Genomic DNA, 15,088 nt, shown 5'->3' on the forward strand with positions numbered 1-15,088 from the left:
CTATGATACAGATACATAGATATCCACTGAAGTAATAGTTAATTTATGTTTTTAAAGTACCTAATTTCCCAAATAGTATGTGTTATAAACAAATACTGCACAGGAAAATCTTTGCATCGCAAAGGAGCTGTAGCCGCAGTAGAATGACACCATATGAAATAAGAAAACACAGAAATAAAAATAAAGAACAACATAAATTTTTCTCTTCCTCATTTATCTGATTTTTCCTTTCAAGCAGAAGATGGGAAAACAAACGTCTTTTTCCAATATTTGGTTAATACAGAAAAACGAAATTCTCACTAATTTTTTTTGTTTTTTGTTTTGTTTTTTGTTTCAATAAAATGACAAAAAGAAAACAATTCTAGGCTGACAAAATAAGATTTTTTTTCTTTAAAAAAACAACCCAGTGCTGGAATGCTGGAATCACTAGACAGATTTTGCTATGCTGTAAAATAAATTTCAGGCAATACCACTACTACTACTATTACAATAACAATGACAACTACTACTACTACTACCACTACTATTACTACTACTACTACTACTACTACTACTACTAATAATAATAATAATAATAATAATAATAATCTTTATTGTCCACAAATGTGGAAAAATTGTCTTCGGCCTCACAGATTGGTTTAAAAAATGCATCACATTCAATTACAATATACACAATAACAGAACATGCACAGTACAGACAACAATTACAGGCATGGCTCTGGTCTGAATCATGTTTACAAGTTTGGCAAAGCTACCATCTTCCTGAGGGCAGTTATGAATTCAATTAAATAAATGAACACTAAGAGCAATGAGATATTTTTAATATACCTTCAGAACTTTTGATACTATAATTAACAGATATTGTATCATTTGGTTATGAAAAAGTCCTGATTCTTCAAAACTTTTGACAATCTTAGAACTGACCATTCAGCTTGAGGCCCAATCCAAAATCCAATTAATTTACAGTTTATATGCAGAAAATAATATTTAAAAATATTTGGAGAAATAATTAAATGATTGAACATAAAAAATGAAAACATGCATAAGCATTATTTTATATTTTGTTTGTATTTGCATTTTCACACTATTTATTGTTTTATTTACTTTTATTTCCACATTTCATTTCTTTTTTTTTAATTATTATTCTTTTTTTCAAACAGACGTATATTTTTTATGGCACTCCTATGACTCCATACATATCAGGGGCACGAATGTGACTTCTGGACTCCTGCCCGCGTTAGTCACATTGTGTTTGCTGGAAAGGCTTGTGAATGACCATCCCTGCTATAAAATAAAAGTAATAAAGTTTTATCATGAAATTCGATCAAATTCGTACATGTTTAGTAGTCATTCAGAATTTACGTTTTTTACGCACTGCTGTCTGGAACGTACTCTGAGGGGGCGGGACTATCCGTAGCCACCGAGAAGTCTGATTGGTCAGCCGAGCTTGTCATCAGAGATTCCGGATGTCTGCTGTGCTAAGAGGAAAATTTGTTTTCTGCTTCTCATTCTTGACAGCTTGTTTGCTACAGGGCTGCCGATGAAAGTTAATGTAGCGAATTAGATATTCAACCCAACGTTTCGACGGTACAAAATCGTAAGTTCTTTGTCTTCATGTATCTAATCTGAGTTGACCACGGTTGCTTGCATGCTCACTGTTAAGCCAAGGCCATGAAATTGATCTCTCTGTGTGTCGCTTGCTAGCAGGCAATGTTAGCCATGTAACTACTGTCAACATTTACTGAGTTGCATCGGAATTCAGTGTCAGACATTTATCAGAATGGAAAAGAAAGCTTTGTGGGCGGCGAGCAAGTTAGCACACAAGCTAACATTCGCTTTATAAGTAACTCAAGGCATTATTAAACAAAGGTTAGCTCACTAGCTCTGGCGGTCAAATAACAGTTAGTTTGGTCTCGCCGTTTATCTGTAGTATCATTAACCAGGCTGCTGGAGGTTGTAATCAGTCTGAAATTCCAGAGTGTGTTCGCTATCTTGGAGTTGTAAGTCTCTTCTGTAACCAGTTATCCTCTGTTATCATGTGACCTGACCACTGGTCCAGCATAAGAGCTCCTATTCATAAGATGCATGCTGTCTCAAGGTCCAAGCTACAACCATTGAAATACACTGATTATGAAGCTGTTGATCCGGAATTGTTTGGTAATAGTATGCTTTCTTTGTCTCCAGTGACTGGGATGGTATCATGGAGAGAGACAATCATCCAGAAGGAGAGGCAGAGGGAGTGAAGATCTGTGATCCACCCTCTGAGAGCAACCCACCTGGTAATTTCTTTAATCTGTCACTGAAGCTGTTATTGATTTTATCTGTCCTGTCTTTAGGGTTGCACAGTTAATAAAAATATTATCAAAACTGCAGCAGGGCCAAGTGCAGTGTCCAAACTGCAGCTGCCTCTGGACAACATATTTAGGACTTCAATCATTATTTATCTATGAATCTGTTGATCATTTTCTCAATTAGCTTAGATTTTAATAGTTTTCTTTTTGGATGAAAATGAAAATTGTGATTCAAAAATGGTCAGTCCCACTAATCATGAATCATATCATATCATATCACATTCACTATCTCTGAAATTGTAGTATAATTTTTTGTTCCACATTGTGCAGCCCCACCTGTCTTTGTTTTTATAAGGAGTTTAAGAAAAGATCAATGCACTTGAGTGTAGTGATTTGGTATCTATTCTCAAAAACACTTTATTGTGATGCAAAGATTCGTGGCAGTGGCTCATCTTGTGTTGTGTTTAAACCTCTGACGGCTAGATAGCAGCGTTGTTATCAATCTTCACTGTTCTGACTGCATAAAATTGAACCTTTTTAACACAGATTTTATGCATATGGTGGTGTGTTCTTTATACCGTTGTATACAATAATTTTCCTAAAATTAGATTAAATTAGATTCTTGCCAGAATACAGCCCAAGTTTTTATCGTTCATTTCATAATTTAATTTTGTTTTATTTTAGCTGACACCTTGGCAACATCTCTCTCCCTCTTGGGGAATCACATGTTTCCTGATCCGGTGGAGAGAAACGACAGCACCACTGTTAACAAAGAAGAGCCTGCAGATTCACTCCCGTCAGATGTTACAGTGGAGGAACAGAGTCTGGATGCTGAGCCTCATTCTAACCAGGTAACAAAACTAGAGACTGAGGAGACAGAAAACTCAGAGTGTCAGAACAATGTGTCCACACAGCCATCTGACGGAGGAACTGAGGACGCTGCCTCTGACAATGACCAGGGCGACTCAGGAGAATTTGTTGTTACAATGCTGGCCAAGGCCAAGTTGGAGGAGCAAGGTATAGGTGTGAAGGGAAGGTCATCTCCGTTGTTGGAGGCAGGTACCCAGGAATCTCCTGCATTTATGTCTCACCGTGATGAGGATGTGACCGCGGACAGCTGGCGGCAGCACAGGAAGCATGTTTTTGTGCTGAGCGAAGCCGGCAAACCCATCTATTCTAGATACGGCAGTGAAGAGGCCCTTTCATCTACAATGGGAGTCATGATGGCACTGGTCTCCTTTGTACAAAGTGGAGATAATATCATCCGCTCTGTCTATTCAGGTGAGAGCATCAGTTTTTTTTTCTCACACATTATTTGTAACATTATTGTACATGTCAGTTTCTGTTTACATTATTGAGAGAAAAGTGTAGAAACAACACAGAGGATTGTGGGTAAGAGTGGCCAGTAAACGTGACTAGAGTGGCTCTGGCTTACTAGAGAGGGCAAGTTAATTATTACTAATTGACCAAGAGGTCATTTTCAATAACACAGGGAAAAACTGACACAATAATAGGGGCATAGAATTTACCTTTTTATCAAAAGATAAATGTAGCAAGGCTACAACGTGACAATGAGAAAGTGAGAAATATCAGTTTTTTTCTCTTTAGATGCTTTGTAGAAGTAATAGTCATATAGCATAGTCAAAGGAGACAGGGCTTTGTTGTCACTGCAGCTGTGTGTGTGTGTGTGTGTGTGTGTGTGTGTGTGTGTGTGTGTGTGTGTCAACTCAGACACACGTCAGAGAACAGAGAGAAGTGAGAGCTGTACTGATGTATCAGTATTGACACACTGGTAGGGAAAATTAATATTGAAGGCATTTCAAATGTTCAGACTTGATATCTAGCAGTAAATCTGTTTGTTTACATTTGCTTCGTATTTAAGTTAGCAAAAATATCAATGCAACACTTTTGCTTTTGCTCCCATTTTTCATCAGTTGAAGATCCAAGACTTCTTCTGTGCACATGAAAGTTTTATTTCCAAGTCTGCAACATGTCCAATATTTTTGAGTGCAGAGCTGTCAATCATTGTTAGTAAATATTCAGTGTTACTTTCTGTATTATCCTTAACGTTTGATGTCTTTTCTTCCTTCCATCAGAGGAGCACACTGTGGTGTTCTTACAGAAAGGGCCCCTTGTGCTGGTGTGCGTCTCCAGCAGTCGTCAGTCTGAGCGGCAGCTGCGTGGAGAGCTCCTCTACGTGTACTATCAGATCATCAGCATGCTAACACAGGCCAGCATATCCCGTATCTTTGAACACAAGAAAAACTACGACCTGAGGAGACTCCTGGCGGGCTCAGAGAAGATCCTGGATGGTCTTCTCAACCTAGTGGATTCTGACCCCAGCTTCTTGCTCGCAGCGGTGCATTGTCTGCCTCTAGCTTCCTCTCTCAGGGACTCTCTCAGCCAGATCCTACAGAAAGCGATCACCCCCAATCTGGTTTTCTCCATCCTCATCGCTAAGAACCAGCTGCTCACCATCGTCCAGGAAAAAACGGTCATTGAGGACACCAGGCTGGAGCCTGCAGATGTCCACCTCCTACTCAACCTCATTGGAGCCTCCTCTGCCTTTCAGGCTGGGGAGATCTGGACTCCCATCTGCCTCCCCCTCTTTAATCCTGACTGTTACTTTTATGCATACATTTCTTACCTGGACCCTCCAGAATGCACTGTTTGCCTGCTGCTGCTCTCGACGGACAAGGAGGCTTTCTACGCTGTCGCTGAGTGCAAGAGGAAGATAGAGGAGGCCATGGCGGCTCAGAACTCCCTGAGCCTCATTGCCAAAGTCCAGTCATACAGCGTGAGCCAGGTGGGCGTCTCAGACCTCAGACACTTCATGTACAAGCCCTTTGATGTGCCAGACAACTACCGCCAGCTCACTCAGTTCACCAGGTGTGTGTGTGTGTGTATCTGTCATTATTTATGCAAGTACAGGGGTATGAAAGAAAAAAATGACAAAAGCATAAATAAATAAAGAGTGCAGATCCCTGCCAGACAACAGATGGTGAAGCACCTACTGCAATGCCACCACAACTGCCAGAGGCAACCAGCAAAGATTTGTTTTATGCGAACATTAACATGACCTCCGCAGACATTGTCTCCAGCTAAAATAAGATTTCAGGCTGAAGCAGTTGTTGGCCGGCCCTTAGCAACGAGTTTAGAAGAGTGAGAAGTCAAATGTCGGTTGTGTAAAATAGAGCAGCCAAAAAATAGAATTACAGCCTCACAGTTGTACGTCTCCACCAACCAGTCACGTTACAGTTTACATCCATGTCAGTCCAGACTCGTATAATGTATGTAATGAATTTAATATGGAACTTGTCACTATATTGGCCTGTAGAGAATTTAATAAAAGTTGTTATTTTTTTGGCAAAATAGAAGTTCTCAATATGCATGTATGATTCCAGTGAGAAACATACTTTCTTCACTCAGAGACTATTTTTACAGAGGAATACAGAGGACGCTGTTTTCATCATCAAAATGTATTTATTTTTCATTTGTTAATGTATTTATTTATTTATGCTTTTGTCAGTTTTTGTCCTTCATATAGGGGAAGCATATGAGACGTTAGGTCGGGATATGTCTTTTTCTTTCTTTTTTTGTTTGTGATATTACATTTTCTTAGTCTCAAAAAGATATTTCTCATATGAATGAAGGCCAGGCTTCAAACACACGCACAGTATAAATATCTTTTCATAAGAAAAAGTATGAGCCCATTTACTTTAAGGAGGAAATACAGCGTAGTGTGGATTGTGTTTACAAATTAAAGTGTGCTGATTTTTACATTGGGGACTTAAGAATACAGAGTGTTTCTGAAGTAAAGCTAGACAGAGGGTATGGAGAAATAAAAACAATTCTAAGAAATTTAAATATATCCTCCACTAATCCTTCCAATTCGCTTCACTTATCTTTTAATGAGCTGAACAGACAGCATTAGGTGTCCTGTTACATAAGCCAGCAGCCAGCTGAAAAACCTTGAAAAAGAAAGTGAAATTATACAAATAATCACTGTACTACACTTAGAATAACAATTTTATTTACATGGTACTGTTCTGAGCAAAAAGGTCCTCCATCAAATTACTTTTGAAGCTGTGTTTTGTTGGGCCTCTCACTATGCAACAGCATCAGTGTCAAAAGTCAGTAGTTTTAAATAATGGAAGAATGAATCTCCTGTTTCTCTGTATATCACCGTGTGGTTTGTTCATGTGCAAACTTTTCTGTCTGTAACCTCTTACCTCTATGATTTGTTGCTGCGTGTAGCCCAGAGATGGAGGCACCTTACAGCAGTGAAGAGGAGAAAATGAGACTGCTGGACCTTTATCGGTATATGCACAGTCGCATCCACAGCACCTCACGACCCCTTAAGCTCATCTACCACGTCGCTGAGAGGGAAACTCTGCTCGCCTGGGTACGTAGCTGTGTTACAGATACATTCTCGCTGTTGCTATGTACAACCTCTAAACACAATGTCTGAATATATTTTAAGGATTTTTAAAGAAATAGATCAGTGCTATTGGCAATATAATGACATGATCATTGTTACTCATATCTGTCTATTCAATATGAAGTAAGAGCCAGGAGACAATAAGCTTAGACTGAATAAAGACTGGAAACAAGGAGGAGCAGCCAGCCAAGCTCTGTCCAAATATTTAACCTGTACACAAATGATGAGTTGTGGTTTTTATTCTGGCTTATGGGCTGGGCTATTTCTCTGCTGGGCACAGTGTCTATTCATATTTCTTCATGCCTGGTATTAAAATGCGTCCAATCACAAGTGGCCAGCTCGTGAGTTCACACCTGGTGTTACAGTGCGTCTACAGATGTGTCTCGAGTGACCACTCGTGATCGGCTCTCACTTCCCAGCACCATATGCAAATAAATATTTTGTCAGCTCTATGTCCATTTCTGTAAGTGTGACTGTTCCCTCTTTTTTTACTCAGTTCAGCGTAACACTAAGCTTCTAAAGAACCTCAGCCTACATGGGTTACGTGTTTGCACCTGCGCTGACATCAGCCCAGTAGTAGTGATTTGTAGTGAGCTGCCACTTTTGCTTTTTCCGGCTGTGTAGAAATCTCATACCACAGATGACGTAGGAAGCCACTGATGACAGAGTCAGAGAAAGTAAAAGTGTGTGTCCCAGCACACTATGCACCACAGACGCAACTTATTATATTGCATTTATTGTTGAATTAACAAGAAGGCATGAATGATGCAAAAATTACCATAGATGTTTCACTTCCCTGATCTGTATGCAAATAAACACATTTGCAAAGTGCGTTATTTTTAACCAGCGGCCCAGTGATAGTAGGAAACACACTGGGACAAAGAATTAATGTATAATTAGCTAAATTACCAAGAAGCCCCAAATAATTAAGAATTTCTTGTCGTCGGTGTTTCACAAAGTTTATAAAGCTTCTCCTCACTGAAAGGCTCTGGAATATTGAGGTTACATGTGTGTTTACAAACATCTGCTGCTTATATGGCAGGCAAGAGAGCCCAAACATGTCATTTACATCACAATCAACCAAATGATCAAATTACAGGATATCAGATGAGTAGACAGACTTTCAATGTGGTCCAACTTTGCATTCACACTGCTGAAAAACTGTGGACACGTGGCCCAGACAGCCTCTGAATATGGTCTGAGTGATCAGATATCAGTGTGTCTTTGATGCACATCTCTACTAAGAGCCGCATTTTAATACCAGGGACCGGTTTCACAAAGATGCACTTTGACTATGGCTTACATATAACAGATAGTCAGACTTCAGACATTTAAATTCATCTGTTGCACAAAAAAGTTCAGTTCTTGACTGTCTCAAGTAGGACTATGACACAATGAAGTCTGGGTTAATTAAAAAAGTTGACAGAGTGACCGTATCCAACCACTCAAACAAAGATATAAAAGAAAGGCAAATGAAAATGACTGATGATATCCTGCTGCTGTATATTTCCAGTGGGTTACTGTATTCTCTAAAAACTCTTTACCATCTCATTGCTCTCTCCATAACAATGGCTCTCATTCACTAACATGTACATAGAAATGTTCTCACTGTGTGTACAAAATAAGTTTCCACGCAAGCTTACTGTCTGATTCAAGGATGTTCTCACCACTGTGCGTATGTTAGTGAATCAGAATCATTCTAAAATCTCTAAAATCTCCATACTGACTTGCCCCCATTTCTCTATATAAGGAAATATGTTTGCATCAAAAAGTATCATAGAGGAAGCTGTGAAGTTGTTGTAACGTCACATTCGGGCAGAATCAGACGTTACTGCGGTGTGGGTTTGTGGTGATATCATAACTGCTGTGAAGCAATCAGGAAGTTTTGTTCCTCTGATTCACCTGCTTTCTACCAGTGCTTTGCGCTGCCTCTCTGTACCACGGGCATACAGCTGCACTGCCCATGTCCATGCAGGAAGACAGAAAGGGTGTCCATGGAGAAACACATTGTATCTCAGGTGAAAAAGAAATGGTTTGACATTAAAGTTGATGCAGCAAAAAGAAAAATAGACCAGAAGAAAAATAATGAAACAGGTGGAGATAAAGGAGCATCTGATCTGTCAGTAATAATAGTAATAATAATAATAATAGTAACATTAACAACAACTATAATCATAATGTAGCACAATACATTAATAAAATGTTACATAAAAACAGATAATCATGGCATTTATAATAAAATTTTAAAAACAACGGAAATTAAAACAAGATCAATCAATGTGTTTAAACATTTTCTAAGACAGCCAGGCTGGCATCATTTGTGCGTAAGCATGGTCTGAAGCAGTTCTAAATTCGTTCACAGAGTGCGAACAAATTCAGGTAATATATTGATAGTATTGATAAATTGCAGATTGGTGTGTAAAATATTCATTTAAGTGCACAATTGTGCACACACACTGTTTGTGAATGAGGCTCAGTGTCAGCAGACCAAAAATTATGAGCCATGTTTTCCTCTTTTTTTTTGTTGTTCGGTGCTGCTGATCAGTTGGTGGCACTGACTGTTACTATGGTAACATGTGTCTGAGTCAGCCGGGGGGTAAGTTGTCTACGTTTTTGGCTACAGTTAGTCAGTCTTTATTTTTGTTAAATGATCTAACTTGTAATAGACAAATCTATGAGCAAAACTGAGACAAGTCTAAAATATTTTTGGCCCAACTGGCCCAACAGGCTCCTAGACGGAACGACTACCTGGTTCCCCACTTTTCTATACGAGCTAAGTTAGTTGGCTTCTGGCTGTAGCTTCATATTGAATTAGCAGATATGAGGGTGGTATAAATCTTTGCATGTAAATCTCAGCAAGAAAATGAATTGGTGTATTTCACAAAATGTCAAACTATTCTTGTACGTCGGGTCAACTCTGATGTCCCCTCCTAAAATGTCCATTTTACTGTCCATTGTAGGTCACAAGTAAGTTTGAGCTGTACACCTGCTTCAGTCCTCTGGTGACGAAGGCGTGCGCCATCACTGCTATCACAAAGCTTCTGAGGTGGATTAAAAAGGAGGAGGACCGTCTCTTCATCAGATACCCCCCAAAGTATTCAACCACCCCGAACCCCAGCAAGAGCTCTCGAGGGGGCAAATCTGACCAGCAAGACTCCACAGATAACGGCTTCTTATCTCTTCTATAGGACTCTCTCTTAGTGCTATGATAGTCGCTCTGCCTCATTCAACAACAGTTTGTACACTGGTTCCAAGATATTTTTGAACCCTCTTTTGACACTTGTTGGACTCGACAGACTTTGACTACTGGAATCAAACACTAAGTTTTACACTATTTAAGAAGGAATGACCTCTTTCAAACTAGTATTATTTCTTTACCTTAACAAGAAAGCATGTCAGTGCATCACTGCTTTCGATCTGAAAGAGTCAGGGCAAAACAGCATTAGTACATTTTAAATTGAACTGTGGTAGAAAATAATTGCAATGATATTTAAATGTTTTTATATTGTTTTATTACTGCAGCAGGGGAGAACTTTTCCTCACGGACAGTGAATGTATCACACAGGTGACAGTCATTCAAATGCTATAACTATTCATCGCTTCTTTCTGGTGTAAGTTAAGATGAGGAGTAAAATTTACTCAGACTAGTTTAGTTTAGATTTCTTTCATGACACAAAAACATCCCAATGTTACAAAACAGGATATGCAAGAAATGAAAGAATGTTGTGTTTGGGCTTAACATGAACTGGAATAACAACAACTGGAACTGCGACAACAGGGATGGGCCACCATGTCTCATATGGGGCCATGAACAAACAAACTGCCCTGTATAAATGTGGTGACTCATCCCTGTGACAGAACCTTAGTACATGGTGTTGTTTCATATCTGAGGATTAGGGCCACATGAGTTCTAAGTTGAAAGTCAGAAGTCAGAGTTTTAAGTCGTACCTCTGACTTTAAAGTCAGAAAGCTGAGATTAAACTAAGAGTCAGTCTGATTTAAATAAATATTATTTATTAAATTCTTACTTTAAAGTCAGAGTTGATCCTTAAGTCCCACCCTTTTTTTCTTTGAAACCTTGGTCAAATTTCTGCTTTTCTGTTTCCTGTACTTGGATATGCGATGTGCTGAGTTGTCTGCGTTGAAAAGAAAAACAAATCTGGCTTGTTTCTTTCTGATTGGCTTAGCCCCGGATGTAGCGATGGTGCCCCTGCAAACTAGTGTCTGGTGGAACATTTGTATGTAAGGAGTCAAGCCCTGGCATTAAAATGCCTAAATCTTTGCAAAAGAAAAGCAAACGGCTTCTGGCTTATTTACGTTCGTACTGATAGCGACCAAGGTGCTAATTTGCCATTTTCAGCATGTAGGTTGTTACCTCAGAGGTTGTTAAGTGACAGGGGGACTTTGAAAACGCAGATGGCAGAAATGGTGTATGTCATCTGAAACACGTACAATGGCAGACTTACACCTGAAGTCTACATCTGTTGACTCAGACTACATCTGATAGCTAATTTTAGCAAAATGCTGGCAAACTAGCTAGCTAATCGATGAGTCATTAACTAGTTATTTTTTTCTAACATTATATAACTTAAAATTGGCCTATATATATCTATATGACTAAATATCTATACAACATCATCTGCAAATTTTGGTTTTCTTTTCAACACAGAAGAACCTAAGACCGAGGTGCAAAATTATTTTTATTTTTTTGGTCCACTAGCCAGAGAGCTGGTGAATGTCCTATTCTACCGACCAACCAATCGATAACCATTGTTTTTTAGGCTGGTGAGTGAAACAAATCTACCAGCCACGTGTAGCATATCTACATACAGGACACAGGAATGACGAAAGATTGAGGTTCTGCAAGGTACCAAACTTGCTCAACTGTTAGTGAAGCACTTAGCAAAAGGGGGCGGGACTTAGGAGGAGAATTGAGAGAATAGTCGCACTTCTCACTTTAAAGTCAGAACTCAAGTAAATTTTTCACGTGGCCACAGTCGTCTTCTGAACATGTCCCACTGTTGTTTCTAAAAAAATGATCAGGTTTCATTCATGTTACATTTTTTGCAGAAAACAAGTAGAAAATCCCAGCCTGTCACGCCTGATCACGTTACATTGATCATTATTGTCACTGTTTAATGTTTTCATTGCTTTAAGTCAAACCTTGTTAGTTCGGACATCGTCTGTTAAAAGTTAAAGAAGACGCCACTGAGCTCACACAGTGTTTTTCTGCAGAGACTTCTAGTACGATCATCAGTCGACAGTTTATGTAGTGACTTCAGGCGACTTTATCTTTTTGGATAATAGTTTTGTAAAGATGGTCTATATACAGTAGCCTCATCCTTGTGTCCTTTTGAGGAGTTTCCTGTCAATTGAAGTCTTAAGAGTATGTCAATAGTATTATGAAATAAATTCCAGGTTGCACAAATCTGATTTTGTCCTAATGATGTAGTAATGTTGTGAATAAACTTCTTTTTGTAACATAACAGGAAATAACAAATTAACATTAACTAACCCTTAATTTTGCAGTTTGTAATTTCCGTAATAATTTACCATGATTTTCTTGGAAAGACCGATGCCATTTGGTACTAATTATTGGAAAATAGAGACAGCTAGTACCCTTCTAATTACGTGCTTGTGTGTCCTTGAATATTTTAATCAACTAGCTGAACATTCATTTACGGGAAATTTGTCTACAAGGAGGCATTCAGTCAAACAAAGAAGAATAACATTTCCAGTAATTAATAATTATTTACTGGGAGATGTTCATTCAAAGAATTATACTATTATTAGTACCATATTACTTTCCAGAAAACATCTGCGAACATAATTCCGAAGTACGGGACCCATAAAGTTAAGCACGACCAACATTTAATTTAGATTTTTAGTACACACCACACCTGAGCCTCCCTCCTAGAGAAATAGAAACCAGTGTTGTGTTTGGCCCAACAACAAAGTGTTACTATCAGTGGTAAACAGAGAAGTTTACATGAGGACACGCCATCACAAACACACTGTGGGAACCTGGCAAATATTGTTTGACTAATGGTAAATATATCAATAGAACCCATTTTCCCTGCAACTGACGAGCTCTAACAAGAACTTAAGCAGTGAAATGTAGGTAAGGCTTTGGTAAATTGATTTAATTAATTGTTTACTAAACTTAGGGTAAAATGCATAACAATGTTATGTAAATTTATTTTTCTAATTAAAATAGAAGAATAGCGGAACTCATAGAAATGGAGTAACTAACCATTTCTTTTTTCCTGCACTGGTCTGTTGAGCTCAGATGCTGTTTCGAGGCCTCAGTGTGTTTTATATGGGAAGGTGCCCAGTAATGAGAATGAAAATAATTTCTGTTGTGCAAAGAAGAGACGTTTTGACACTGGGAAAGTAAGTCAGTCATGTGATTTGCTGTGTTCTTTACCAGTAATTATAGATGTTTCAGCAAATCATGTTGTATTATTCTAAGTTTTGATCCCGCAGAGACACCAAATTTCTTTTTTGGTTCTCGAGCTAGAAAAAAGTTTGGTCCAGTTAATGTGATATAGTACAAGTTGACGGTGGCTGATGATCTAACACTCAAATACCTCATATATATACAATATAATCACTTGATATTAAAACTCAAACACCTGAGGAGCAAATACTGGATTTTAAGATAAATTTCAATCAGGATTGATGCCATTTGCATTTTCCAAAAGCCAACACATGTATGTATTTTTCTGTCATAGGTGTATACACTGAAGTGTGGATGAAGCAATGTGTGCACATTGAACCCCAGCTGGATGCAGGTGCAGGACAAAAGTGACATACCAAAACTTTACCATGCAATGTTTCAATCTTTGTCAGGTGAAGAAGGCGCTGAAGACATTGCATAAAATGTTGCTTCACTAAATTTTCTGCAGGTTGCAGTATACAGTTTCCAGATTATCTTAACTCTTCTTCGAAATTTGAAGGAACAAAGGCGACTTTAACTGCAAACCTTTATGTTCTCTTCTCTTCTTATACTCAGATTCTGTTGTGAAATGATACTTTGACCCACAGGTGGGTGATAAGACACTAACAAATGTGTAGGGACGGCTGGATCAAAACTGTCTTGTGTTTAAACATGATCAAGTAATTAATAGAGAAAATAGTAAAAAGAAATGCCTAGAGCTTCAACAATTCATCATTTATTAACTGGCCATTAAATTAATTGTCATCTATTTTGATAATCAATTAGGCAAATTGTATTTTTTTCAATCCAAATTCTCTCAGTGCTCTGGTTTCTGTAGTCCTCTATGACAGTAAATGGAATGTGTTTGGGTTGAGAACAAAACTAATACGTTTGAGGATGTTTGGAAAACAGCGATTACCATTTTCTGAAATGTTATAGACCAAACAACTAATTGATTAAATGAGAAAATAATCAACAATATAAACTGAGATAAACTTGTAATTTCTAGTATGTTCAGAAGTAGAATAGTAGTTAATTTTGACATTTTTAAGGCTGCAACTAACAATTATTTTTATTATTGATTACTATGTTAATTATTTTCTTGATGAATTGATTCTGTAAAATGTCAAAAAAAAAAGCTGAAAAATGTTGATCACTGTTGTCCAAAGCTCAAGATGACGTCCTCAAATGTCTTGTTTTGTCCAAAAACAGAAAAATATTCAGTTTACTGTCAGACAGGACTAAAGAAACCAGAATATATTCACATTTGAGAGGCTGCCATCAGAGAATTTTCACATTTTTTATTAAAAAGTGTCAAAATAGTTGGTGGTGAATTTAATAATTGATTCATCGCTGCAGCTCCTCATGTTTCACTCCTTTATCTGATAGTACATTAGCTGCTTTTAGCAATAAAAAATACCGATATCTGTACTGATACTTGGTCTGGAATTGAAAACCAAATTTTGCGATCCTGCCCGCCTCTACAACTGAGTCAAGCAGGTGAACAGTGGTTAACATATACAACAACATAAACATGCAGTTGTTTCAAACAGCATTTATTGTCGTGTGAGAAAATATTGTCTCAGGCAGATTATAGATCTCGCAGTACAATCCAAATGACAAGATCAAAAATCTCCTGTGCCACCGCAGAAAAACAAAAAAAACCTGCTGCTTACAGAGCTCAGGTCTTGTGCCGCCTCACTCGCTTCTAGAGAATATGTTCTGACATGTTGGTGATACCATCACTATTACAAAGAGCTACTTAGCATCATACATAAATCTTTTCAATATTTTACTTTTTAAATAACACTCTTGACTGCCACAAATTATAAATTAAAATCTAAATTTGATTTTTGCATTCCTTAAATTACTTCATGTAAGCCAATATAAACATACATTTACATATTTACAAAACTA

At 38.0% G+C, this 15,088-nt stretch overlaps 1 protein-coding gene across 1 annotated transcript; it reads left to right on the forward strand.

Moving 5' to 3' along the window:
- Positions 1-1,463: 1,463 nt before the first annotated feature.
- On the forward strand, positions 1,464-10,759 carry mon1bb (MON1 secretory trafficking family member Bb). Its single transcript, XM_084736223.1, has 6 exons — positions 1,464-1,597; positions 2,185-2,279; positions 2,976-3,572; positions 4,388-5,180; positions 6,549-6,696; positions 9,693-10,759. The coding sequence occupies exons 2-6, from the start codon at positions 2,201-2,203 to the stop codon at positions 9,918-9,920; spliced, it is 1,845 nt and encodes a 614-aa protein (XP_084592349.1). The 5' UTR covers positions 1,464-1,597; positions 2,185-2,200; the 3' UTR covers positions 9,921-10,759.
- Positions 10,760-15,088: the final 4,329 nt, after the last annotated feature.

Source organism: Lutjanus erythropterus, chromosome 2 (genome assembly GCF_056507025.1).
Source record: "Lutjanus erythropterus isolate fLutEry1 chromosome 2, fLutEry1.hap2, whole genome shotgun sequence".
Lineage (NCBI taxonomy): Eukaryota > Metazoa > Chordata > Actinopteri > Lutjaniformes > Lutjanidae > Lutjanus > Lutjanus erythropterus.

Coding starts and splice junctions, on each gene's coding strand:
- mon1bb (XM_084736223.1), top strand. CDS start 2,201: ATGGAGAGAGACAATCATCCAGAAGGAGAGGCAGAGGGAGTGAAGATC. Junction 2,280..2,975: donor CTCTGAGAGCAACCCACCTG/GTAATTTCTTTA, acceptor GTTTTATTTTAG/CTGACACCTTGGCAACATCT. Junction 3,573..4,387: donor CATCCGCTCTGTCTATTCAG/GTGAGAGCATCA, acceptor TCCTTCCATCAG/AGGAGCACACTGTGGTGTTC.